The following is a 27,742-nucleotide window of genomic DNA, read 5'->3' as shown; positions in this document are numbered from 1 at the left end:
AGTGCTATAGTAGCATTAAATGTAGATGAAAAAAAACTAATTGCACAGTTTGGTTGGAAATCGCGATACGAACGTTTTGAGCCTAATTAGTCCATGATTGAATACTAATTGCTAAATAAAAACGAAAGTGCTAGCCGGAGTGTGGAGAATCATTAATTAAGTGAAAAACTGGTGTTTAAACTAGACGAGTAGTTCAGACTGTGCACACAGCTGTATATGGGTCAAATACATGTCTTTTCTTTCCTAGCGTCCGCATGTTATATCTCTTTCTATCTTATTTCTCGTGTAAACATAGTTTATTGTACAAGAGAGAAGAAGCAATTTTTTGTATCTCTCTTTCTTAATTTCAATGTCGCATCATCATTTTACTTAGTTGGCACTCTAATTAATAGCCATATAATACATCTTAGTTTCTGGGTTAGAACTATCCGCATCCAACTCTCTTTGAGCTTCGCCCACTCAATCTCTGGGTCCGCCACTGCCGCGGACATACATCCATTTCCAATCCGATCTTAACCCGATTCCTTTATAAAAGCGTGCGTACAACGCACACCCGTCTTCAATTCCCACAAGGCCACAACCATTTCCTAACCATATACACCCCATACCTCTCCACTGGTCGTAGTCGGCTCCTCCTCTCTGAAGCACGGGAAGAGAGCGCCATGGCCGAGGATGGCAGAGGAGAGAAGAAGGATGCCGACGCGGCAGCGTCGAAGATGCCGGCGAAGCAACGGGGAGGGTTCAGGACCATGCCCTTCATCCTAGGTGAGTGATCCACTCCGTCCTCCTCCTACTGTCAGTACTCCATATACTCGATCTGTTTCAGTGTTTTGCTTAGATTCCTGTTGGAATTCCATCGGATCACCCTAGATTTGTCCTCTGTTTCTTGAGCTGGGCCCTTCTGCATTTAGACTCCATTTTCCTTCACGAATTTCATGTAGCCTGTTCACTAGAAGATAGTAGCAGGGCTTCCCTCAAAGAAAAAGAAAAAAAAAAGATAGTTAGCAGGGCACGCACAGAGCGGGTCCACCTTTAGCTGAGCAGCACCACCAAATGTTCTTTTCCGTTCCAACTTCCAGTTCAGATCCCTGCATGCTCGCCACCTCTTGGTGCTGCACTGCTGCTAGGGGAGCTGACGCTGCATCTGCGAACACGTTGATGGACGAACACGTCAGTCCATGCACATATGGCAGTCTCCCTTTCGTAGCAGTTCTTGTTGTTTTCCTCTGGGTCAAACCAGTCTATTTTGATTGACAGAACACAGGCAACATACTATACTAAAAAAAAGAAGACGTTTTTGGATTTACGTCAAACGATTCAACCTTAGAACAGTATCAAGCATCTCCTTTGTGACAAGTGGAAATTCTGTACTGCCAAGCTTTAGCTGTCAAGGTACCAACCAGTCAAACCATTAGCGACATTATTATTTCTTAGAGCTGTTGCTTTGTTTACATGTACTCACACGTTGTGGCTATCTGTTTTCCTGAAAACAAAATGACTTTTATCTGAGTTCAGAACTAAACTAGTAAACTTCTGTGAAGGATAGCTTAGTGACGTACTCCTATTTAATAACTATCAATGCAAAAGCTGAACTGTAACAAGAATTTCTATCTGGTGCGTAAGAATTCCTTGACTTGTACATGGCATGAATGATTTCGAAAGTGTGAACATATATTAGCTTCGAAAGAGTGAGAGCCCTGGAGGTATATGCCATGCCATAACTTTAGTTGGGTTGTTTGGATCCTCCAACTAATAGATTCAGCTAAACTTTAGCTGGGTTTAGCTAGGTTGAAGCAGCTAAACTTTAGCTGGTTTTTAGCTGGGTCCCTAGCAGTAGCAACTACATTTGGCCAGCTAAAACTTAGTGGGTGGATCCAAACAGTCCCATAGTTACAGGCAGATAAGTTGCACTAAAATCGGCCTAGAAATATCACGGCATACTCCAATAAAATTATACTTCAGAGGGGCTGAAAAGTCAGTAGAGATGCATATCGTCTCGGAATTGAAGATTTTTCGGTCATAAAAGATACTAGTGGGTGGTACGCGGCTTGTTTCAAGGGATGCAGTCACACATGCTACCACCATGGCCACCATCGTCACTATCACCAGCGCCACCACCGCCACCATGACGACGATGACCAACACTAGAGATGACTGTGGATTTGGATCCAAAATTTAATTGGATTCTAGTTACTTTGGATCCACTTGGATGGAATTTCTTTGGATTTGAATGTCCATAATCATTTAATTCAATAAACTCTAAAATCCATTAGACATTAAAGGCCTGTTTGATACGGTTCCGGCTCCAACTCCAGCTCTAGCAGCAGCTTCCCTGAAAGAGCCCTACTAAACACTTTAGAAGAAGAATCCATTTTTTTGTGACGAAGGAGCCCGAGCCGTTTTAAGCCAGGAGCCAGAACCAGAAAAAGTGGTTCCTCCTTAAGTGCTTCGACTCCTCCGAATGAGCAATTGAGGAGCAGCTGTGCCAAATAAGTTATAACTCAAAAAAAAGTCCAGCTCGTTGGACTCACATGGACTTGACTACTTGAGAGGTAGACCAGCCTTTAGTGTCTACTTTTAAATTTATGGCACGGGACTCAAGTATATATCAGTCTCATCGATCTGCACAGCGAGCAATTGTTCAGAGTTATCTCTAATAGATTTTAGTTAATTTCGCTAAAATTTTAAGTGGTGCACACAATGTTTTTAATTTTTGATATGGGGCCCATGTACATATCTAGTTACAGTGCACAGGAAGTAGTGGGCAATCGTATTAAGTCATTTTCAAATGATTTAGTCAATTTGGTAAACTTTAAGGTGTTAACACGAAGTTTTTTATTCTAGGGTTCAACTTTTGATGTGGGGTCCACTTATATAATTAGTCGCACCTATCTGCATAAAGTAGCGAGCAATCATACTTAATCATTTTCAACAAATTTTAGTAATTTTCGTTAAAACTATAAGCTATGAGTGTGAGGTTTTAATTCTAAGGTCCTGCTTTTGACATGGGATCCATGTATATATCTAGTTACACTGGTCTGCACAAAGCAACGAGCAATCATATTAAATAATTTATGATTATTGTTGACGATGGTGACTAAAATCAGCCAATTAAGGGCAAAACGTTTCTGATTATTGCTAGAATTTTATGATTTTTATTTAACATTTCTTGTAAAAATTAACGCACCTCCACCTAGTACTTGTAAGATTTTACCATCTTCGTTGTTGAAGCTAATATTTCTTGGCATGCATGTGCACGACGGCAGCGAATGACTTCTGCGACCGGCTTGCGTCGGTTGGGTTCACGACGAACCTGATCTCGTACCTCACCCTGCAGCTGCACCTGCCGCTCGTCCAGGCCTCCAACATCATCACCAACTACAACGGCACTGCTAATCTCACTCCGCTCATCGGCGGTCTCATCGCGGACTCCTTTGCCGGCCGCTTCTGGACCATCACATTCGGCTCCATCATCTACCAGCTCGGCATGGTCTGCCTTACCCTCTCCGCCGCACTCCCGTCGCTGCACCCGCCACCCTGCGCCAAGCACGCTGCAGACTGCAAGCGCGCGTCCTCCTACCAGATTTCCGTGCTCTATCTGTCTCTGCTCTGCACGTCGATTGGCACCGGGGGCACGCGCCCCTGCATCATGGCGTTCGGCGCCGACCAGCTTGAGCTGAACGCGCACAGGCACCGTGGCGCCAAGCCCAAGTGGAGTTTCTTTAACCTCTACTTCTTCGCCGTCGAGCTCGCAAAGCTCGCGGCCGTCACCGCCGTGGTGTACATCCAGGACAACGTCGGGTGGGGTTGGGGGATCGGCGTGCCTACTGTCGCCATGGTCGCCGCGGTTATCACCTTCGTGTCCGGGTACTCGCTCTACATCAGGATGCCGCCCGGGGGCAGCCCCCTGGTCCGGTTGGCCCAGGTCGCTACCGCTGCGTACAAGAAGCGGAAAGCCGTCGTGCCGGACCCGAGCCTCCTGTACGAGGACAAGGAGCTCGACGCTGGCATCTCCACCACCGGACGCCTTCTTCACACCGACCAGCTAAAGTAAGTTAAAATGAAAAAAATGTTGGGAATTTGATCTGAATGCACGAGCTGATTTGTTTTTGCTTAGGTTCTTTGACAAGGCGGCTATAGTGACCGACGGCGACGTGCTGCCGTCAGGCCAGCCGAAGTTATGGCGGCTGTCGACGGTGCACCGCGTCGAGGAGCTCAAGTCGATCATACGTATGCTGCCGATCTGTGCTGCCGGCATCATCCTGGTGACATCGGCGTCGCACAATCACAGCTTCGCCATCCAGCAAGCCCGTACCATGGACCGCAACATCACGCCGCACTTCAAGATCCCGCCGGCCTCCATGCTCATCTTCACCAACTTCGGCATGCTGCTGACCCTGGCCTTCTACGACCGCGTGCTCGTCCGCGTGCTGCGCCGCTTCACTGGCCGCCCCAACGGCATCACCCACCTTCAGCGCACGGGCGTCGGGCTGACGATCGCCATGCTGTCCAACGTGGTGGCCGCGGTCGTCGAGCGGAGACGCAAGTCCGTAGCCGCTGCGAGTGGGCTGCTTGACGCTCCCAAGGCCACCCTGCCGATGAGCGTCTTCTGGCTGGTGCCGCAGTACGCCATCCATGGCATCGCCAACGCCTTCATGGACGTCGGCCGCATGGAGTTCCTATACGACCAGGCACCCGAGAGCATGCGGAGCACAGCGACGGCGCTCTACTGGCTGACCTTCTCGATAGGGAGCTACCTCGGCACGCTGCTGGTGACCATCGTGCACGACAAGACGCGGCGAAGCGGGCAATGGCTCCCGGACAACCTTAACCGAGGGAAGCTAGACAACTACTACTGGCTTGTCGTGGCTCTGGAGGTGGTCAACCTCGTCTACTTCTTTATCTGCGTTAAGTACTACACCTTTAAGCCATTGGAGATGGTCAGCGAGGAGGTCGAGCTCCAGCACCATGGCAATGGTGATGGCAAGGGCACCGATGACGCCAAGAAGCAGGGTGGAAACTTCGAGTAGCTTAAGCTTAGAGTGAGCTTCGATCTGGATCCCAACAAGAAAGATCGGGTTGGGATGAAATAATTGTACTTCGACAACTTTGTCTTTTTTTTTTTAATATCCACTTCCGCTCTTCTAGATCTGTTTTGATTATATAGATTTTTCTATGCGTACTTACATATATACTGTATCTAGATACATAGTAAAAATTATGTACGAAGATAATTGTACATCTCTTTTAAAATTGCACGTATCTTAAAATAGTTATGATTAATTAATCATTTTGTTAATTAATTTTCAACTGGATACCTTCTGGACTCTGAACAAGCCATGCCCGCGGCCAGCGATTCAACCCCTGCCGGCGGAATACACCGGATCCTATAAATGGCGAAACGAGCTCGCAAAAAGTACCACACTATGCCGGACCAATTTTTCCTCAACCCAAAGTATAAAATAAAAATCAACACCCTCGGGAGTCGGGACTTCACCGAATCTCCCGTCGTTGTCTCCTTCTCCTCGATAAACCTTAGCTCGGTTGCACACCTTTCTCCGTGATGCACCTTTGCTCGGTCGCACACCTGCTCGCCAGTACATTTCTCTAGATCGGGTGTGACCACCGGGGGTACCCATGGGACAGAGGGGCCCATCAACATATATTCAATCCGTAGATATTTAGGCAGATTTGATTTGGAGGCCTAACAATTAGCCCAGTATGTTGCCGACGGTTTCTATTCCTGTACTTACTACGCTAGCAAGCAGTAGGGATGAAAATGGTACGGATATTTTTCAACCGTATTCGAAATCGAATCCGTTTAGAGGGGTTGAGATCTGTCCATATCCGAGTCCGGATATCCAACATCCGATACCGTATCCGTATCCGAATACTCAAATCGCATATTTATGATGTCGATATCTAATCGTATTCTATCCGACATAGTTGACACTATCCGTATTCGAATCCGAATCTGGACAGAAATATGAAAACAAATATAATATCGATGATATCCGTCCGTATCCGATCCGTTTTCATCCCTAGCAAGCAGTGACATTTCATCTTTCCAATTTCCAATTTCTAATTTAAATCACAAGGGTATTGAAGCCTATTTTTAAATTTCTTTTGTGTATGTCTGTATGGTGATAAGAACATAGGGTTGTAAATGTCTAATTCTATATATTTATTTTTCATGTTATAGACGTTGTCTTAGAAGCATTTTTCGGGTGCTCAGAAAAGGAAAAAAAAAGAATATTTTTTAAAAAATCGATAGAAATTTACTAACAACGGTACAAAACAATATTTTTTTTCCTAACTTTTAGGAATTTTTGCTCACCAAATTTTTAGCATGACAAATTTTGTACCCAACCAAGAAGACCGTAATTAAGTGACAGCAGATTTGCCACCTAGGCCACCGCCAGTGACTCAGGTGACCCCATGTGTGATGTGTCAATTACCGGAGATTTGCCACTTCCTAGGAGTGCAGAAACGGAAAGTCAAATCTACTCTACCTTAACGGAAGGTCAAATCTACTCTGTCAGATTTGAGCTGCGTACAGACACGCCCATCATTTGAATGATGATTCTCCCATTCTCAACAATCAACAGGTCCCTGAAAGCTTCTCACCATTACATGCGCGCTGTCACTACAAGTCTACAAGCTTCCAACCTGGACATGGCAAGGCTCCACGGCCTCCGCCTGCCGTTCTCCAACTTGCTCCTCACCACCATTAATGCGGCCGGCGTCCACCTCGAACGTCTTCAAGGTGTAAAAATGGAAGCACACGATGTAATAAAAAAGATTGAGCACCAAGAGGAACGTGACGAGCCAGTAGTAGTAGTCCAGCCTCCCCTGGTTGATGTTGTCCTGGAGCCACACCCCTCTGGTGGCGCTCTGCACCGCCGTGACGAGCACCGTGCCCAGGTAGTTCCCGATGGAGCCGGCGACCCAGAACAGCGCCGCCGCCGAGCTGCGCATGCTCTCCGGCGACTGGTCGTACAGGAACTCCATGTGCCCCACCGTGGAGAGCGCGTCGCTCATGCCGTGGAGCGCGTACTGCGGCACCAGCCAGAACACGCTGATGGGCACCACGGCGCTGGGGCTGTCGAGCAGGCCGTGCTCCGCGGCCACGCGGCGCCGCCTGGCCTCCACGAGCGCGCCCGCCAGGACGCCGAGGACGGAAACCGCGAAGCCGGCGCCCATGCGCTGGAAGTAGGTGATGCCCGACCGCCGCCCCGTGTAGCGGCGCGCGACGGGGACGAAGACGCGGTCGTAGAGCGCGAGGCTGACGAGCATCGTGAGCGTGGTGAAGATGATCATCGTGGCCGGCGGGATCTGGAAGCGCGGTGTGAGGTGGCGGTCCATGGTGCGCGCCTGCTGGATGGCGAAGGTGAAGTTGTGCGACGCGGCCGCGACGAGCGTGATGCTGGCCGCCCACAGTGGCAGCATGCGGACGATGGACTTGAGCTCCTCCACGCGATGCACCGTCGACACGCGCCATAGGTCCGGCTCGCCGGAGTCGGAGACGTCGCCCGCCGTCAGTACAGCCGCTCGGTCCAAGAACCTTCACGTGGGACAGGTAAGAGCAAAGCATTAGTAACTCTGATCTCGCGGACTTTGGAGCCCGCGCGGCGCGCGCGACAATAAACAAGTAACCACCTTAGCAAAACGACACAGCAATGCACATGAGATAGACCAACGTCTGAAGTGAGAAGTCAATGGCACTTGCCTAAGCTGATCGGTGTGCAGTAGCCTCCCGTCGGCGGCGATTGGGGCGTCGAGCTCCTTGTTCTGGTACAGCAAGCCGACGTCCTCCGGCACGGACTCCTTCCTCTTCTTGAACGCCGCGACGACGACCTGCAGGAGCCTCTTGAAGGGGCTTCCTTCGGGCTTCACCTTCACGTAGAGCGGGTACCCGACGACGAACGACAACACGGAGACGAACATGGCGATGGCAGGGATCCCGAACCCCCAGCCCCACCCGACGTTCTCCTGGATGTACACCACCACGGTGAGCGCCAGCAGCACGGCGAGCCCCATGCTGAAGAAGTAGAGGTTGAAGTAGCTCCACTTCTGCTCGCCGCCAGGACGCCTGCCCGTGCCGCGCAGGCCGAACTGGTCGGCGCCGAACGCCACCACGCAGGGCCGGATGCCGCCGCCGCCGAGCGCGGTGAGCAGCAGAGAAACGTACAGCATGGCGAGCTGCCCACCGCTCGCGCGCTGGCAGGCAGTGGCAGTGGCAGCAGCACCGGCACCGCAGGACGCGGGGCGGAGCGCAGGGACGAGCGCGGACACGACGAGGCCCAGCATGCCGAGCTGGTACAGCGCGCCGCCCCCCGCGATGGTCCAGAAGCGGCCGGCGCAGGAGTCGGCGATGATGGCGCCCAGGACCGGCGTGAAGGCCGCGGTGCCGTTGAAGTTGGTGAGCAGGTTGGAGGCCTCCACGAGCGGCAGGTGCAGCTGCTGCGTCAGGTATGTGATCATGTTGGCGTTGAAGCCGGCCGTCGCGAACCGGTCGCAGATCTCGTTTGCTGCATTGCAGGTGCAGGACGGACATGCATGGCCCGAGTTAGCATCAGTCGTGCAGAGCAGTATGTATATACTCAGTCAGAAATAACGATGGGAAGGTCACCTAGTATGAATGGCATGGTCTTGAGGCCGCCCTGCTTCGTCTTCTTCGGCGATCCATCCTCATCGGCCAGAGCTGCAGTCGCCATGCTTGAGATCAGATTGTCAGTCGTCCTTACTGCCGTTGCCCGTAGGGGACTAGATATGGATACTGAGATGCGGAAGTACTAGCGCGCAGCACAGATGGAGGGCTAAAATAACTACTAATCCGATAGCAAATTGGCAAGTGGACAGTTTAATCTAAACTGCAACAGCGCAAGATTCGGTAGCCAGTGAACCAACCCAGCGTGCGAACAGCGAGGCGGGCACCATAGACAAGCAAGCGTACGGTGCACCGCACTCCGCACGCCGGACCGCAAGAACGAGCCAAGGAATTCAGATCCGACAGATCGTTGCAGTACATATGCACCTAGTTCTAGTTGTTTTGTAAGACTCGCGGTCAGGAAAGTCAACTCGTCATCGGTCAAGGACTCAAGGTCCCGCCACAAAAGTTTTTTTTTTTTTTTGAGATTGTCCCGCCACAAAAGTAAAAGTAAGGCCGTTCGAAAAACTCGAAGCTCGTTAGCTCGCTCGGCTCATGGCTGGCTCGACTCGGTTCAGCTCGGCTCGTTAACGAGCCGAGCCGAGTCCAGATTTTAGCTAGTTAGCTATAACGAGCCAACTCGAGGCAGCTCGCGAGCCGCTCGCGAGCTAAACGAGCCAAGCTTCTAAGAAAAAAAGTATCAAAACTTATATTAGTTTTTGTATTACTTCATGTCTTGCACTTTACAATTGGCTGATAACTGATCTAGACCCTATAAATTGACTGATAATTGGTTTAGATACATTTTTTATATATTATTATTATTCTCAAACTTTAGATAAATACAAATATTATATTTTGAGTATTTTTTATACCTAGCTCGCCAGCTCGAGTTTTTAACGAGCCGATCCGAGCTAGCTCGTTATCTTAACGAGCCAGAACGAACCGAGCCGAGCCAAGCCATGCCGAGCCAACTCGTTATCCAGCCTTACACGCCATCCCGTATTTCTCACATGGACCTCCATCATGTTCATTATGTTTTTTTCAGCTGTACTCCGCAGTCATCAGCGACGGACTGGAGAATATATAATGGGATGGGCAAAACCGGCTGGGTTTCCAGTTTTTTAAATAAAACGGCTACTGTGCGGACGTCCGTCCCGTCCGGATGGACCCCGCACGACTTGACCGCGTCTCGTCTTATCCGTCGATACGACTCGACTCCCTCCCATCCCGTCCCGTGAACACGCCTCCCTCGCCCGCTCTGCTCTGCTCGCACTGCTCTCTCGCTCTGCTCGCCTGCTCCTCATCCCGCTGCTCCACTCTCTCGCTGCTGGCACACAGCGCTCGCGCGCCCCCTCCGTCCCTCCCTCCCTCCGCGATCTCCATGCCACCAGAGAGGAGGGCGACGATGGCGGCTTCCGGTGAGCCGCCCCTCCGTCCCTTCCCTCCGTGACCTCCATGCCACCAGAGAGGAGGGCGACGATGGCGGCTTCCGGCGAGGTAGGTGGGTCATTCTCTGAATCTGAGACCTCCTCCTCCACTTCCTCCTCTGGATCTGAGCTGTCCTCCTCCTCTGGATCTGGATCTGAGGGACGCTGCGGTGGCTAGGGTTCCAACGAGCTCTGTTCACTACAAGGATTTGACCCTTATAGCACCACTTGTTTCCACAACACCACACATTTGGTTGCAATATTTGGTTCTTTGGCAACCAACGTCATAATTGGTAGCGATATATGGGCCTTATGGCCATCAAAATTGTGTGTTGCGTTAGTCATAAGCTTCGTTGCAAGACATAGGCGCTAATGCCACGAAGGAAAAGATGGTTGCGATTATGGGTGCCTATTGCCACAACTTATGTTGAGTTGTGATAATACTTATGTTGCGTTGCAATAGCCAGGTGTTGTTGCCACCGTTGTAAAGTTGGTTGCAAGTAGTTGTACATAAGACGTTGTGAAAATAGCAATAGCAGATGAGATGCTGGTGAGTCAATTGTTTTCTTTAGCCAAATGTTATGAATTCAGTACCTCCGCTTTACTGTTCTATTTGTCTTTCCATTCAAACAGAAAATTTAGGACTTAGATGACATTGAAGATGCTAGTGAAAAGATATGTGCAATTGCCAAAGAGAGGTACAAAGGATGGAGAGCTTCATTTAGTTCGACATACAAGGCATACTCCACTGACGCTCAACGAATGAAGCATAAGCCTGAAGATTTAGACAACGTGGAGTGGTACTACTTGATTCAATATTTTGGAAGTGAGAGATTCCAGGTTCGTTGGTGTCCGGTTTCTTTTGTAATTCCATTGTTAAATACAATGTAAATAACATAGCTCTGCTTGTACACTTTTGCAGAATATTAGCACCAAGAACTCTGGAAACCGACAGAAACAGAAGACTAAGCATCTCATGGGATCGAAACCATTTTCCCAAATTAGTTTTGAACAGGTGATGACAACATTAACTAAGCTGATTACTTACTTAAATATATGGTTGTTACCTAATGCTACATTATATTGTTGCCATCTCAGAGAAACCAGACTAATGGTCAACAACCTACTGATTTGCAACTTTGGATGATGACTCACACCACCAAGGATGGGCAATGGTCAAATGACGACTCTAGGGATGTCTTCGTGAGTGCTTGTATATGATTGCAGCTTTAAAATTACAACATGCTTCAAACTTATTTTGGAACTGTTTTAAATTACATGATCCTAATTTATTTCTCATGTTTCACTTAGGAAAATGCCTGCATACAAGTTACAGCGGCAAAAAAGGGAAAGGATAGGCCCTTCCTTACGGTTGAGGAGGAAAACACAGTTTTCCAACTCAACTACTCTAAAACTCTTGGAACAAAATCATACAGATGTCATGGACGTGGATACATGGCGAAATATCTAACACGAAGTGCTCTACTGAAGCACAGAGAAGAAGATGCAACCCGCAGTGAAGTTTTAGCCCGACAAGAAAGAATGCAGCACCAACAAGAGGTTGAAGAATTAAAAGAAAAGCTTGCAAATGAAGTTTCAGCAAGGGAAAGAGACAAGGAAGAAAGTATGAAACAAATTGAAGAAATCAGGGAAGAATTTCGATCAACACTACAACAACAAATACAATTGGCATTGCAGCAGGTACTAACTTTGGAACACGGTTCTCCTTTTTTTGCTCCTCTATTTTAGCTAATGTTCCTTGTATTTTGGGCTGCATAGGCTATCACAGGAACCATCAACACCACACAGCTTCCAAATGACCCAAGTGCCGACAACAACTTCATCACACCACCACGCATAGAGGATCCAGCTATAGAGGTAATAAAAATGCAACAAGATTACTTACAAAAGATGCAACATGTTTACATATAAAATGCAACTTGTTTACATCAAAGCATTCATTTTGGTAGAATAATGGACCAGCAAGCGTGTTGACCACAGAAAAGGTAGCTGATGAAGGTACTATCATGACAACAAAAATTAGTGCAACCAGGTCTCTTTTCTAGAAAAAGAATGGTGCCAATGAGTCATTGAATCATGTAATTTCTTCCCAACAACTACTGAGGACTCGTAATCAAATGAAAAAACTGCAGGTATGAATACTATGATCATTATATTTCATATGCCAAATGGTATATGTTATTTTTTACGGTGTACCTTAATTTACATTATATATTTGCTTTGCCACTATGATCATTATATTTGCACGTGCTTAGTTATTCCATGCACTTAATCACCAATGTTCCTATATTAAATTAATAATAAATTATATATGTGTTCATGAGTTGCAGAAAAGCGCGGACACCCAAAATATTTAGAGAAAGCTTTATGCCTATATGCTAGTGATGGACTGCTAGAAGAATGAAGTGTTGATGGGCGATGGAGCTTGAAGCAGTCAATAAGGGAACTCATATTTAGTTCTATTTTATTATGCCAAACATAGTCGCATACTTGTATACAGAGATGATGTTTTTATTGTACTATGGTCATGTTTATTTTAGCAGTACTCTGGTCATTGTGTTATTACTTTGGTTGAGACTCATATTTGAAGTTAATGAAGGTTTGAGTTCTTATATGTGATGATGAAGTCTATACTCATGGCACAATTATTTTGTAACAAAAATTAAATTTCTAGCTATGAAACAAAATTAAATGTGCTGGCTAAAATGCCCTCGTTGCAAGAAACTATCACGCAACCACTGTTTGTTGTTGCAATATACATTATTGCCACAAACTTTATCTGTTGCTATAGGACGTGTCTACCACCAATAATGACACGTTGCATTTTTCATCTATTATCACCAACAATGATTCATTGCATTCTCCATCTATTACCACCAACAATGAGTCATTGTATTTTCTATCTATTACCACCAACAATGCTTTGTTGCATTTTTTGTCTATTACCACCGACAATGATTTGTTGTATTTTCCATCTATTGCTCCCAACAATGATTCATTGCATTTCCCATCTATTACCACCAACAAATGAACGTGGCAATTGTGACTCTAGCCACCAAATTTGTTATGTTGCAATATTTCTATGATGCAATGGAGCACACTACATGGCAATATGGCCATATTCCCACATAACTATGGAGTGGCAATAAAGTTATTTTGCGACAACTTCATTCGTGGCAATAGTGTCATATGGCAGCCACATGTTTCGTCACAACAGTAACTCACGCAACCATTCTGCTGGTAGCAATATCCGTGCTTGCAACCATATCGTGGTTGCGTTAGTTTTTTTTGTGCATTGCAAAACCATGATATTGCAACACCACATCAAAAGGATGCAAAAAGCTATTGCACCGTTCCAAATGCAACCACTTGTCAACGACCATACATAGATGCAATTGATCCATATTGCAACCAAAATAGTCATATTGCAACCCAATATAGGCGTCACGACAGGGCTGGATCCTAGTAGTGGTTGCAGTAGCGTTGTTTTGTTGTTGCAACAAGTATTCTTTTTTGTTGCGTTAGTTTTTTTTCTGATGTTGCATCTCGCATTGTGGTTTGTTTCTGTTGTTGAAGTATCATTATTTTGATGTTGCAACAAGTATTCTTTTTTGTTGCATTAGTCTTTTTTTCTGATGTTGCATCTCGAATTGCGCTTTGTTTCTTTGTTGTTGTAGTAGCTTTTGTTTTTCTATTGCAACAAGTAATTTTTCATTGTTGTATTAGTTTTTTTTTCTGATGTTGATTTCTCGTGTTTGCTTTTTTGTTCTATTTTTTTTGTTTCAGTAGCCTTGTTAAGGTGTTGCAACAAGTAATATTTCTTTATTACATTAGTTTCTTTATTTCTGATGTTGCATCTCGTATTGCAGTAGCTTTGTTCTAATGTTGCAGTCGCTTTGTTCTAATGTTGCAGTAGACTTGTTCTGATGTTGCATCTCGTATTGCACTTTGTTTGATGTTGCAAATTCTGATGGAAGCGCAGTGAGGATGCGACGCACCTAGCGGGGCGCGACGGGGGATGGGCGGCGCGACGGAACGGTGGGGGGATGGGGCGGCGCGGTGGGATGGCGGCGCCTGCGGGACCGAACGAGTCTAATGTTCCATGGGACGGGCCGCCGCGAGGTGCTCTGTTGTTTGCTCTGTTGTTTTGGTTGGGATCGAGTCTATTGTTCCATGCGAGGGGGGAGGGGGCATTCCGTGTGGGGGGTGGATGAGCCCGAGGTGCGTCCGGACGCGCCCCTGAATCCCGGCGTCCGGGCGCTAGGAGCGCCGATATATAATGGGACACGCAAAACCTGCTGGGCTTCCAGTTAAAAAAACGGTTGGGCTTAATAGTTTTGGTGAGGGCCACAAGATTCCATTGCAAAAATATTTGGACTCAACCCTACCAAGAGGATTGTTCTGGACTTTGTGGGCCTATCACAGCATGGCCTGTTTGTTGGTGGGCTTATTTCTTGGAGTAAAGTTGAGATTGGAAAGCAATAGTATAACGATAAGGATATGATGCGGGCGTCTGTCCATCCAGACACCGCGCGTCCGCACTTCGTCTTATCTACCGCCACTCATCAGTCCGCTTCTAAAAAAAAGATAGCGCTACTCCCTTCTCCAACGCAAGGCTCCTCACCGCAGGCAGTCCAAGGGCGCTCGCTGTGGCCTTCTCCGGCGCGACAGCGCCGCATCCGCCCCCATACCGCGCTCTTCTCCCCACTCCACGCTGCACAGTGTGGCCATCCGCCCCACTCTACCACGTAGCCACCGCCATCCCCCCTGCTGCCTCTGTCCAGCGCAGCGACACACTCCGTCGTGGCGCCGCCATCCCTCGCCTCCGTCTCCTGCCGCACCATGCCGTGCTTCGTCCTCTGCCGTGCCCATGCTATGCAGCTAGGAGAGGGGGTCATCACTGGACGAGCCCAGGCCAAGCATAGGCATAGCTGGCTACTACAAGGCCATGCCACCATCCTCGGCTGCCGGCTGGCCGAAATCAGCCGTCCTCCCGCTCTACGCTGCGTTGTACGGTAGAAGGGTGAAAAACGCATGTTGCAAGCCTATGTTTCAAGTGTTTTAGAGGTTTTATAGGTAATTTGCAAGTGTTTTATGTGGATGTTGCAAAAGTAGATCGATATATTGCAAGTGTTTCAGAGATATGCTGCAAGAGTTTGTTTAAAAATTTTCATCTGTTTTTAGATGCATGTTTGCAAGCGTTTTAATTTGGATGTTGCATATGTTTTACACATGTTGCAAAAGTATGTTCCAATGATTTCAGCTATTTCAGTCTTATGTTGTATAAGTGTTTTCATGTTACAATTAAGTTACAAGTGTTTCATCTGGATGTTGCATATGTTTCACACATATGTTTCAAGTATATATTACAAATGTTCTGCTTCAAATGTATGTTGCATTCAAGTGTTTTATGTTGCAAGTGTTTCATGTTTCAGAGGTGTGTTCGGAGAGCCATGGGGCGCGCCCCGGTCGCGGGGGATGGGGCGCGGCGAGCCGGGTGCCTACGGATGGGGGTGTGCTGGGGGATAACGGTCGGGGCGCATGGCGCGCCTAGGGTCCTGCGGCTCATCCCGTCTCTCGGGTCCCGCCCACGCAGGGAGAGGGGAGCGGTGTCACTAGGAAGGAGCCGCGGGCGCAGCGACAAGGGCATGGTGCGCGTGAAGGTTGTTGCGAGGTAGATGGGGACGCGGTGTTCGGACGCTCATGTCCATCCAGATGTTCGGGCGCTAGCCACACACATAGTATAACCCAAACTCTATTGCGTGGCACGTCGCGCCAGTGCCCGAGTGCGTGACGAGGAGTATAATTGTTCATACTGAGTCGCGCCAGGTGAGGTATGGGTTTTGCCCTATAGTCTGCTCAAGCTATTCCTTTTAGATTTGTTCGTATAATCGTGGGTTATAGGTTCCATACTGATTAGGAGCTGTGACACCCCTATCAATTAGGGTTGCACCATATATATTGATTAAGGCCTCATTTGCTAGTTGGGTTTCTATATAAGGGGGTGTTTGGTTCCATGGACTAAATTTTAGTCCATGTTACATCGGACGTTCGGATGCTATTTAGGAGAACTAAATATGAGTTAATTATAAAACTAATTACATAGATGGAGACTAATTTACGAGACGAATTTATTAAGCTTAATTAATCCGTCATTAGCACATATTTACTGTAGCACCACATTGTCAAATCATGGACTAATTAGGCTTACAAAATTCGTCTCGCAAATTAGCCACAATCTGTGCAATTAGTTATTTTTTTCGTCTATATTTAATACTTCATGCATGTGTCCAAACATCCGATGGGATAGGGACTAAAATTTTCCTGTAGGAACCAAACACCCCCAAAGTGCTGTATAATTGTATATAAGTTACTACTGCACATTGTGGAACCAACCTGGGCCGAACCAATCAAGCATGCATTGCCACCAGAGACGTTTTGGAATCACCTAGAACGAGTCCAACCCGCCTCGTGAACTAACAAATGGGTTGGGTTCCAAACCCGCTCTAAACAGCAAAAATCAAACTATGAACAGGGCTATGAAAGGCTGCTTGACATATCAATCTTTGCTTGCCACATGGGGCCTGAGGGGAATAATCGGGTGGGCTAAGAGCTAGTCTAGAAGGCCTCAGCGAAGCATGTGTCAGCCGCTTGTTTTGTGGGTTTGGCCCAACTAAATCAAATAAATCTTAGATTTTTCATGTGTGGAAAAAGTCCACATTACCTCCCTCAACTTTTGTGAAAGTATGTTTTCCTCCCTGAACTCTAAAACCGGGTAAACCATCTCCCCGAACTTTTAAAATCATTCGTTTTACCTCCCTGACCGGTTATAAGCGGTTTTCAAAGGCGATTTTGTCTTTTTTTCGGCTGAATCTTTGAAAAATCACAGTAAATCATAGAAAAAAATTATAAAATAGAAAATCAAAATTTTTTTGCACTCCATACAAGTAGATCTACATAGTGAACATATAATATGGTATGCTTTAGTATATTTTTTTGTTGTAGCTTTAGATCTATGCATTTCTGTAATTAATTCACAACTGCAGTTCTATGGTCCAATTATGGTGAGATTTTTATAGTGAGCTAATTATTGTATTCTTGAACTATAGTAAAAATTTCATACTCATTGGATCATGTATAAATTAGTTATATATTTATAAATATTTTTTAACAAGCATACACCTAAATAAATCTATAACTAAGTTATACCCGATCCAATGAGTAGGAAATTTTTACAATAGTTCAAGCATACAATAGTTAGCTCACCATAAAAATTTTACCACAATTGAACCATAGAAACTGCGGCTATGAATTGATTATAGAAAAGCATAGATTTAAAGCTACAACAAAAAAATTTGTATTAAAGCATAACATATTATATGTTCACTGTGTAGATCTACTTATATGGAGTCCAACAAAAATGGATTTTCTATTTTATAATTTTTCTGAGATTTACTATGATTTTTCAAAGATTCAGCCAAAAGAAATTAAAAATAAAAAGAGAAACCCCTTTGAAAACCGCTTATAACCGGTTAGGGAGGTAAAACGAACGATTTTAAAAGTTCAAAGAGGTGGTTTAACCGGTTTTAGAGTTCAGAGAGGAAAAACAGACTTTCACAAAAGTTGAGGAAGGTAATGTGGACTTTTTTCTTCATGTGTTAGATGTAATAAAATAATTCATCTCGTATGAAAATTGATTAGAAATTGACTCATATTACAAAGGTGGCTATCATGTGTATATGATGTGACAATGAGAAATATGAAAGATGAAAGGTGAGTCACACCTCCTTCGTGCACACTGAACTTTGTCAAGTAGTGACACAGTTAGGCTCGAACGGTCAATGTTTTGCATCTCTAAACTATAATGGTAACCAAACTGAGAGTGAGTCTACACCATCCGTGAAAGCTTAGTGAGGAAGTTGAAAGCTCTAGTTTGGTTTTAGTGAATTGATGAAACCCTATGTGCTAACCTATTTACTCTAGTGATCATGAGATAGGTAGCACATTCCAAGTGATGGAGCAATTAGTGAAGATCATGATGATGGTGTGATGGTCATGGTGATCTAGTGCTCGGCTTAGAAAAGAAGAAAGAGAAAAACAAAATGGGCTCAAGGCAAAGGTGAATTTGATAGGACCATTTGTTTTGGTGATCAAGACACCTAGTGGGTGTGATCATATTTAGGATCGATAGCCGTACTATTAAGAGGGGTGAAACTTATTTTGAAATGCGGTTATCAAAGTGCCACTAGATGCTCTAACTCATTGCATATGCATTTAGATCTAGTGGAGTGCTAACACCCTTGAACATATTTGTGAAAATATGCTAACACATGTGCACAAGGTGATACACTTGGTGGTTAACACATTTGAGCAAGGGTGGTGAAGTTTGGAGAAGTGGAGGAGTTGTCTTTCACTGACTGAACGTTGGTTTCGAAGTGACCGGACTCACTAGTTGAGCATCCGGTCAATTATAGTGAAGATGGCACGCTCAGGCTCAGTCTGGTGGATGACTAGACGCTACACAGTCATTATGACCGGACGCATAAGGCCTACGTTTGGTCACAACTGACGTATGGTGATGTGGCGGTGCGCTGTGAGGCTTGTGAAGAGCAGATGTTGGGGCGCATCTAGTCATCGGCGATCTAACACGTCCGATCATGGAAAAATGGCTATGGAACCTTACCGGAACTGACCTGGCGTTGGGAAGCCGAGGGAAACGGTGCATCCGGACATGAATTGGCCGTGGCGCGCGCGCGTGTGCTTTGCTATTGATCGGGGCACCTGGTCATGCAACGGACGTGTCTGGCCCTAACTTAACATGTGAGGATTTGAATTTGAACATTGGAATCGTACGCGCGAGGTTGAATAGGAGTGACACATGGACGGAGTTGGTTGACCGGACGCTGAGGTGTGCGTCCGATCATACCTGATCGGCACGTCCGGTTAGCGCTTGGTAGGCTGTAGTGTGAGCCCAACTGCTCTATTTTGGTGGAGGCTCCTATTTAAGCCACATGGCCATCTCAAGCTCACTCTCTTGGTCATTTGCATTGACATAGCAATCTTGTGAGCTTAGCCAAAGCCCTCCCACTCATCTCCATAATTGATTCATCATCTTTGTAAAATTGGGAGTGAATCCAAGTGCATTGCTTGAGTGATTGCATCTAGAGGCACTTGGTGTTCGTGTTTCGCTACGTGATTTGCTTGTTACTCTTGGTGGTTGCTGCCACCTAGATGGCTTAGTGTAGTGAGGATCGTTGAGCGGAGGAAGGTGCTTGTCTTTGGCTCCAATCATGGTGATTGTGAGGGGTTCTTGACCCTTTCCCGGTGAAGAGCCAAAAGGTACTCTAGTGGATTACTCGTGTCTTGTGTGATCCTCATCTTGTGTTGGTTGTGCGGCACCCAATTGCGGGTTAGGCACATGATGCCTATGAGCGTGTGAACCTCTAAGTGAGTGAATCACCACAATGAGGATGAGCTTGCCGGCAAGCAAGTGAACCTCGATAAAAATTCGTTGTGTCATCTTATTTCGAGGGTTTCATGGTATTCATTGTGATTGATTGGCTCCATCTTATGATTGGCTCATTCCTTGACATGGCGATAAAAATATCACATCCCCTCTCTTGTATTTACATTTCTTAGTGTAGCTAAGCTCTTTAGTGTAATTAGTTTTGAGAGCTGTGTCGGATCTAGTGGTTAGTGGAGCTCTTTAGTTAGTCTTTGAGAGCTCACTAACTTAGTGGTAGTGACATAGCATTGTGTGCATAGAGACTATAGAAATTAGAATTGTGGTAGGTGGCTTACATTTTTGGTAGGCCAGTTCAACATTCGTTTCACCTCATATTTGTCTAACCGCTTTGTTTAGTATTATTGTAGAAAATTTTATAGGCTATTCACCCCCTCTAGCCATTAGAACATTTCAAGTGGTATCAGAGCTATGGCCACTGTGATTTGAGGCTTAACAACCTTCAGTGTCAAAATGGCTCAAATCAACAACGCTAAGAAGCCACCCCAATTTGATGGCTCCAATTATTCTTATTGGGTAAGATAACAACATACATCAAGTTAATCAATAGAAAGATGTGGAAGGTGGTGGAGACCAAGATTGAGATAGCCAATGCCGAGGCTCCCACCGCCGCCGAAGAAGTGCTACTCCAAAATAATGGCATTGCTCTTAGTGCCATTCATGATGCTTTGGGTGAGAGAATATTTAAGCAAATCAAGAACATTGAGATGGCTCATGAGGCATGGAAGAAGTTTGAGGAGTCATTTGAGGGCACTCAAGCAGTGAAAGGTGCAAAGGCATACATTCTCAAGGAGAAGTTTGCAAGCTTCAAGATGAAGGATGATGAGAGTGTGCCAGAGATGTTCCACAGGCTTCAAGTGCTTGCCAATGATCTCAAAGCACTTGGAGAAGAAGTGAAGGACAAAGACTTCTCCCACAAGTTCTTGAGATGCTTACTTTCAAGATTTGACGCATTGGTCACTATTCTAGTGAGGAGTGGTTTGGACACCATGATACCAAACCAAGTATTGGGAGATGTGATGATCGATGACACATATAGAGATGATGATGAGAAGGAAGAAAAAAGGAGAAGAAAGATGAGAAGAAGGATGAGAAGAAGAAGAGTGTGGCATTCAAAGTCACATCATCCAAGGGCAAGGCAAAGCAAGACTCATCAAGTGAAGATGAAGGCTCGTTCTCTTAGGATGATGATGTGAAGATGGCTCTATTTGTGAAGAGATTTGACAAGTTAATGGTGAAGAAGGGCTATCGTGCTAAAAGAAAGAAGTCTTCATCCAAGAACAAGGAAGAGTCAAGAAGGTGCTTCAAGTGTGGAATCAAGGATCATCTTATTGCTTAATGCCCATACAATAATGACAATGATGATGATGACAAGAAGAGCAAGAAGAAGGATAAGAAAGAAAAGAAAGAGAAGGACAATATGACCTTCAAGAAGAAGGGTGATTCATATGTGGTCACTTGGGATAGTGATGCTTCCTCAAGCAGTGGCGGACCCAGGATTTGGCCAAGACTAGGGCCAAATCTTAGCGGCCAAAAACCCAAAGCTACAGCAGAGTCTATAAGACCATATATGTATGTATGTCACGGAAAACAATTATTCTCAAGCAAAGTTTGCAAGAAAAATTCTTCAACTATACAATTAATAGCTAAGAAATATCATGGAACATTGAAAAAATACCTAGTGTCTAGTGATGCTCCTGATTTGGTGCATTCACATCGTCCACTTCCTTGTCCTCAATAACAACTCCTAATAAGAAAAGGAGCAAGCAAAAAGGTTAATAAGAAAATAAGCAAGTAAAGGTTAATAAGAAAAGGAGCAATTTATGTAACATACTAGGTAACTTCTTCTTTTGGGTCTTCAATTCTTGAAAATGTCGTAAGATGTCATCATTTTGGATGGTTGCAAACATAGCTCGCTCAACATAACATACCATCCTATGATTCAACCACTCATCTGCCATTTTATCCTGAGACTCAGTCTTGATAATCTTCATAGCTGAGAAAACCCTTTCTACTATGGCGGTTGCAACAGGTAAAATCAAGGCCAACTTAATGAGGCGATAAACCAATGGAAAGGTTGTGTGCCTTTCAGTTTGAACCATCTTTATAGCAAGTTCACCAAGGTTAGTACAATTTGCAAAGGAAGTATCAGCTCTCACATCACTAATGAAGTTATCAAGTTGTTGCGGAAGCCAATCATGATCATATTGGGAGAAATCAACATCATAAATCTGAACAAGCTCAATTAATTTCTCACGGTCATAGTTGGCAAAGAAATTTTGTGGATCTAAACATGCAGTGCATCTTAATAATTGGGTAGACCTTTTAGCAAACAGATTATTTAATTCAACAATAACTTGGTCATGCACCACATTGAAGATCTCATTTTTGAAGTGATGGTAGTAGGTTACCTGCTGCCCTCCACGGCCCCTTGAATGACCTCGAACAGTTACGTTCTCCTCCATATTTGGGACAATGATGTGATGGATTGCACAGAACTCCGTTACCTCCTCAAATAGCTCATCCCAACCATGCTGCCTTACATCATTAATTTTATGCAATGTGATCCCAACCAACCCAACAGCCTGAACAATATTCTGATCTTTTCTTTGCAAGCATTGTGATAAATCATTTGTTATGCCCAATAATTTGATCTTAAGATGCAATATAAACACAAACTCAAAATTCTCCATTTGTAACAACAAGCCTGAAGCTGTTCTCTTATCTCCAACAGCATCTTCAGCAATATTTTCTAATACCTCTAAGACTGAATCCCACATATGGAAAAGGCGACACAAGGTTTTGTGATGAGAACCCCATCTTGTATCACCTGCCCTTGCAAGGCTAGTTTCTTGATTTTTCCCTCTACCACTAAAAATTTGACAATTTTCCAATTGATTTACAATATTGTCATGGTGGTTTTGGGCCAACTGATCTCTTCTCTTACAAGAAACATTGATAGTGTTGACAATCAAAGAGGTGATGTTAAAGAAATCAAATACTGAACCACAACACTATGCTACTAAGACAACCACTAATTGCAATTGATGTGCAAAGCAATGTATATAAAAAGCATATGAATTCTCATCTAGTATCCGTCTTTGTAGCCCATGAAATTGTCGCCTCATATTAGATGCCCCATCATACCCTTGCCCATGGACTCTAGACATAGACAAACCATGACGAGCAAACATACCATCTAATGCTTCCTTCAGAGATGAAGTTGTATCAGCAACAGACTTCATACCAAGGAACCTCTCAATAACTTGTCCTTATGCATCAACAAACCTACAGTCACATAGAGCAACAAAATTAGCAATGAAGTTCAAACAAGAATTCAACAACAACAAAAAATATAGATCTCATTACCTCAATACAACAACCATTTGTTCCTTGATTGATGAATCCCATGCCTCATCAACAAGAACAACAAACTTCCTATCCCCAATTTCAGCAACAATTGCCTTGGTGGTCTGTTCTGCACAAGCTTTGCACAAGTCTTTTTGAACTTTAGGAGAAGTCATTGTGTTGTTCTTAGCAGCACTAGCAAGTAACCTTGTAGCTTTTGCATCTTTTCCCTTATACTAGTTTAGCATTTCTAAAAAATTCCCCTTGTTGCTAGAGTGAGATGACTCATCATGTCCATGAAAAGCATGTGCTTGCAATAGAAGAAATTTTACAACTCCCAATATAATGAGTAATCGACCTCTATATTCTTCTTCTTTCTTTTGACTTCCCCTAGAAATTACATGTGATACACTATCTCTGATTTTTGTAACACTCATAGTCCTTTCTTGCCTTATTGTGAAGCACAGAATTAGCATGATCATCAAATAATTTTGGTCCATCTTTCCAATTAGTAAACCCATTTGTTGTGAAGGATTCAACACCAAAGTTATCAACTCTCATGGTTTAAATAGATAACAATAGAAGCAAAAAGCAGCATCCTTAGAGACACTATATTCCAACCAAGCACGATTTGTGAACCATGTATCATAGAAACTCCTATTGTGATCATATATTTTCCTTTTGGGATATACATGACCTTTTGGCTGACATGGACCTAACAAGACATACTCCCTTTTTGCATCATCCCTAATGTTTGGATGCATTTCCTCAATTGGTTTTCGACAACCTGGATCTGCAATAATATCTTGAGGATTAAGGACATGATTGGAACCGCCCTCCTCCTCCTCCTCCTCCACAAAATCAATATTTTCATTTCTAGTTTGTTCTACTATAGGCAAACTAGTTGTAGCTGTTCTTACTTCCTCAGGTTGGTTCTGTGCTTGTGCAGCACTAGCTCTAGTCCCAATTGTCTCATGTTCTGTACCTTGAGATTGCGGTGGAGGAGCTTGAGATTGCGGTTGTTGTTCGGCAGCACCCTGTTGCTCAGGAACTCGAGAGAAATATGAAACTAAAGTCCTGGTCCTCTTCATCTTGTATACTGTAATGAGAAATTAGAATCAAATGGTTTAAATTGGGAACTTGGAAATTAGAAATTTGGAATTAAATCAGTTTCAGTCTGTTGGCCTTTGCCATTTTAGTAGTAACCCGAATGTACTGGCAATTCTCTGTATACATGTTACTAAGATAGAGTACTAATATGGCAAGGCTAACCCTCATCCACAATCTATGCGGAAGTCGATGATAAACCTTGTTTTTAGTTGCCATGTTTCTTCAAATTTTATAGTTTTGCGACACGGACTTAATCTGTACTTTTGTGTTCTACTTACTATGCCAGGCATTGAATGCTCATTTTGAAATGCTAGTTGAAATGAACAAATGATTTACGCTGACATTTGATGAACGCATAAGTATTCAACTATTCTATTTAACCTGGCTTTCAAATCCAAACTACCAAACCTATTGCATCTTGCAAGGAAGGAGGGCAGGAGGCTCACCGGTTAGCAGGTAGGGGCTTGGCACCCGACTGACTGGCTAAGGAAGTGAGGAACAGAGGAAGGAGCCGCCAGCCATGCCAGCGTGGAGCGCATAGCGGAGGGGACGAGGCTACACCGCCGGGCACCATGGAGCGCCGAAGCTAGAGCATGGAGGCCAGAGGGTGAAGGCGGAGGCAGAGCGAAGGGCCAGTGGGCATAGGCTACCGGCTGGCTGACTAGGCGCAGTTAGCGTCAGTGCGGACTAGCAGAGCCACTGACCGTGGAGCGACGGTCATGACTCCCCTACGCCTGTGTGACTTGCAAGGCTGAGTGGCTCTCTTTGACTCTGTCTCCGTTGCTCACTTGCTCGCCTGGGCTACCTGTTGTTGGATTGCTTGATGGAATGATGGGCCAAAAAAACTGAGGACTTGCTCCCTTGTGACATGGGCCACGACTAGGACCATGGCCTGGGCTGCCCTAGTGCTGGGTCTGCTCCTATCCTCAAGTGATGATGATGATAGTAATGATGATAAGACCGCCAAGAAGATGGCTCTTGCAAGCATTGCCATAAATGAGAAGTCTTCTCTTCGATACTCCATCATGCTTCATGGCTAAGGCCACTAAGGTACAAACTTGTGATGATGGATGTGATGAGGAACATGATAATGAAAGTGAAAGTGACAATGATGATGAACCAACTAAAGATGAACTAATTGACAAGTTAGAAGATGCTAAAGAACATTTTGACATTAAGATAAGGGAATGCAAAGACTTGCGTAAGGAACTAAAAGCCCTTAAATAAGCCTTTGATGAGTTCAATGCATCTCATGAGAGTCTAAAAGAAGACCATGAGGAGCTTTCCAAGGCTCACAAGAAGCTTGAAAAAGCCCATTCCTCTCTACTTAATGAGCAAAATAAGAAGGAGCATGTTGTAACATGTGACAAAGGCTTAACTTGTGACATAATTGATGAATCATTCTATAAGTCTATTATTGTTGCTCCCACTAACCCTTCTTATAGCACTTCCACTTCTACCTCATCTAGTAGTGATGGTTTCACTTGTGATGCCTCACTAATGGTTGAGAACGAGACACTCAAGGAGGTCAATTAGCTCACTCATGCCTTAGGCAAAGCCTATGTTGGTGAGGACCATTTGCTTATGTGCTTGGGTAGCCAAAGAGCTTCTCTCTACAAAGAGAGATTGGGCTATACCTCTAAGAAAGGCAAGGCAACCTTTGCTCCTCACAAGACTAGTTTTGTAAAGAACAATGGTTAGTTTTCCACTAGTTGCAAGCAAGTTGGTCATATAGAGCAAAAGTGCATAAACAAGAAGTCACAAGCTAATGTATCCTCTATTAAGCTTGATTCTTTGTATGTGCTTACCAAGGATACAAATGGTGTGAAGGCTAAGTTCATTGGTGCACCATGGATGAGCTCAAAGAAGAAAGCTATTTGGGTGCCAAAGAGCTTAGTAACTAACCTTTAAGGACCCAAGCAAGGTTGGGTACCTATAAAGAATTGATCTTCTTTTGTAGGTTAGTTACAAAGCTGAAGGAAGGCATTGCGTTCTTGATAGTAGGTGCACTCAACACATGACTGGTGATGCATGGAAGGCTTGGTCATGTTGGAATGAAATAATTGAATAGATTGGTTAAGCATGACTTGGTTAGAGGCTTGAAAGATATTATATTTGAGAAGGATAAACTTTGTAGCTCTTGTCAAGCCGGCAAACAAGTTGGAAACACCCATCCTAAGAAAAGCATGATGAGCACTAGTAAAGCATTTGAGTTGTTGCACATGAATTTGTTTGGGCCAACACAATACACTAGCATTAGTGGAAACAACTATGGCTTTGTGATAGTGGATGACTATACAAGATATACTTGGGCATTCTTTCTAGTGGACAAGAGTGATGTTTTTGCAACATTCAAATCATTTATCAAGGGCATACACAATGAGTTTGAAACAACCATCAAGAGAGTTAGAAGTGACAATGGTAGTGAGTTCAAGAATACTAGAACTGATGAGTTGTGTGTTGAATTTGGAATTAGACATCAATTCTTGGCCAAGTACACTCGACAATCAAATGGCCTTGTTGAGAGGAAGAATAGAACACTTATTGACATGGCCAGGTCTATGCTTAGTGAGTACAATGTGAGTCAATCTTTTTAGGCCGAATCAATCAACACGGCTTGCTATTGTAGCAACCGCTTATATTGTCACCCATTGAAAGAAAAGACACCATATGAGCTCTTGAATGCTAGAAAGTCTAAGATTGCATATTTTCAGGTCTTTGGTTGCAAATGCTATATCTTGAGGAAAGGCACTAGATTGAGAAAGTTTGACAAGAAGTGTGATGAAAGATTCTTACTTGGATACTCAACCACTAGCAAAGCTTATAGAGTTTAGAATTTGGTAAGTGGTACTCTTGAGGAAGTTCAAGATATTGAATTTGATGAAACCAAGGGTTCCCAAGATGAGAATGAGAACTTGGAAGATGTTAGAGACATTTAACTTTCAAATGTCATGAAGAACATGGATGTTGATGACTTGAGGCCTAGGCAAGTGAATGATGAAGAAGATAATCAAGTGCAAGTGCTCTCTAACTCAAATGTGCAAGTTGACACTAATCAAGCAAGTTCAAGTGTCTCTCATGACAATGTGCAAGATTAATAAGTGGCTAGTACATCATCTCAATCAAATGAGCAAGCAAGTGTAAGCAACAATGTTCCAATACTCTAACCAACTCATATTTCAAGAGATTATCCATTGGACACTATAATTAGAGATATTTCTAGAGGTGTTCAAACAAGATCAAGATTGGCTTCATTTTGTGAGCATTTCTCATTTGTGTCATCCGTTGAACCAAAGAAGATAGATGAAGCATTGAAGGATGTTGATTGGGTGAATGCTATGCATGAAAAATTGAACAACTTCACAAGAAATCAAGTATGGGAGTTAGTGGAGAAACCAAAGAACCACAATGTGATTGGAACCAAATGGGTCTTTAGAAATAAGTAAGATCAAGATGGGATAGTAGTAAGGAACAAAACAAGATTGGTAGCACAAGGTTACACTCAAGTAGAGGGTCTTGACTTTAGAGAAACATATACCCCAATTGCTAGATTGTAAGCAATTAGAATCTTGCTAACCTATGCTTGTGCCCACAACATCAAGCTCTATCAAATATATGTTAAGAGTGCATTTCTCAATGGCTACATCAATGAAGAAGTAT

The 27,742-nt window shown here is 44.5% G+C and overlaps 3 protein-coding genes across 3 annotated transcripts; 1 reads left to right on the top strand and 2 right to left on the bottom strand.

Moving 5' to 3' along the window:
• The first annotated feature begins 557 nt into the window (after window positions 1-557).
• LOC136517653 (protein NRT1/ PTR FAMILY 3.1-like) lies at window positions 558-5,303 on the top strand. Its single transcript, XM_066511276.1, has 3 exons — window positions 558-765; window positions 3,267-4,050; window positions 4,118-5,303. The coding sequence occupies exons 1-3, from the start codon at window positions 663-665 to the stop codon at window positions 5,028-5,030; spliced, it is 1,800 nt and encodes a 599-aa protein (XP_066367373.1). The 5' UTR covers window positions 558-662; the 3' UTR covers window positions 5,031-5,303.
• A 1,351-nt stretch (window positions 5,304-6,654) lies between these two features.
• Window positions 6,655-8,717, bottom strand: LOC136515833 (protein NRT1/ PTR FAMILY 3.1-like). Its single transcript, XM_066509317.1, has 3 exons — window positions 8,633-8,717; window positions 7,730-8,531; window positions 6,655-7,564 (listed from the first exon to the last, which is right to left on the bottom strand). The coding sequence occupies exons 1-3, from the start codon at window positions 8,715-8,717 to the stop codon at window positions 6,655-6,657; spliced, it is 1,797 nt and encodes a 598-aa protein (XP_066365414.1).
• A 12,592-nt stretch (window positions 8,718-21,309) lies between these two features.
• On the bottom strand, window positions 21,310-22,404 carry LOC136515832 (uncharacterized). Its single transcript, XM_066509316.1, has 2 exons — window positions 21,459-22,404; window positions 21,310-21,371 (listed from the first exon to the last, which is right to left on the bottom strand). Exons 1-2 carry the CDS (start codon window positions 22,402-22,404, stop codon window positions 21,310-21,312), a joined length of 1,008 nt encoding a protein of 335 aa, XP_066365413.1.
• Between the last annotated feature and the right edge of the window lie 5,338 nt (window positions 22,405-27,742).

Source organism: Miscanthus floridulus, chromosome 17 (assembly GCF_019320115.1).
Source record: "Miscanthus floridulus cultivar M001 chromosome 17, ASM1932011v1, whole genome shotgun sequence".
Lineage (NCBI taxonomy): Eukaryota > Viridiplantae > Streptophyta > Magnoliopsida > Poales > Poaceae > Miscanthus > Miscanthus floridulus.
Note: the sequence above shows the minus strand (reverse complement) of the source record. Positions and strands in the feature narration are given on the sequence as shown.

What these genes read in the sequence shown, in the direction of transcription:
- LOC136517653 (XM_066511276.1), top strand. Translation starts at nt 663, where the DNA reads ATGGCCGAGGATGGCAGAGGAGAGAAGAAGGATGCCGACGCGGCAGCG. An exon ending in GACCATGCCCTTCATCCTAG is followed by an intron (nt 766 to 3,266) that starts GTGAGTGATCCA and finishes GCACGACGGCAG; the next exon opens with CGAATGACTTCTGCGACCGG. An exon ending in CTTCACACCGACCAGCTAAA is followed by an intron (nt 4,051 to 4,117) that starts GTAAGTTAAAAT and finishes GTTTTTGCTTAG; the next exon opens with GTTCTTTGACAAGGCGGCTA.
- LOC136515833 (XM_066509317.1), bottom strand. Translation starts at nt 8,717, where the DNA reads ATGGCGACTGCAGCTCTGGCCGATGAGGATGGATCGCCGAAGAAGACG. An exon ending in GACCATGCCATTCATACTAG is followed by an intron (nt 8,532 to 8,632) that starts GTGACCTTCCCA and finishes CCTGCAATGCAG; the next exon opens with CAAACGAGATCTGCGACCGG. An exon ending in CTGCACACCGATCAGCTTAG is followed by an intron (nt 7,565 to 7,729) that starts GCAAGTGCCATT and finishes TCCCACGTGAAG; the next exon opens with GTTCTTGGACCGAGCGGCTG.
- LOC136515832 (XM_066509316.1), bottom strand. Translation starts at nt 22,404, where the DNA reads ATGTGGGATTCAGTCTTAGAGGTATTAGAAAATATTGCTGAAGATGCT. An exon ending in CCAAAAGAAGAAGTTACCTA is followed by an intron (nt 21,372 to 21,458) that starts GTATGTTACATA and finishes TTTTCTTATTAG; the next exon opens with GAGTTGTTATTGAGGACAAG.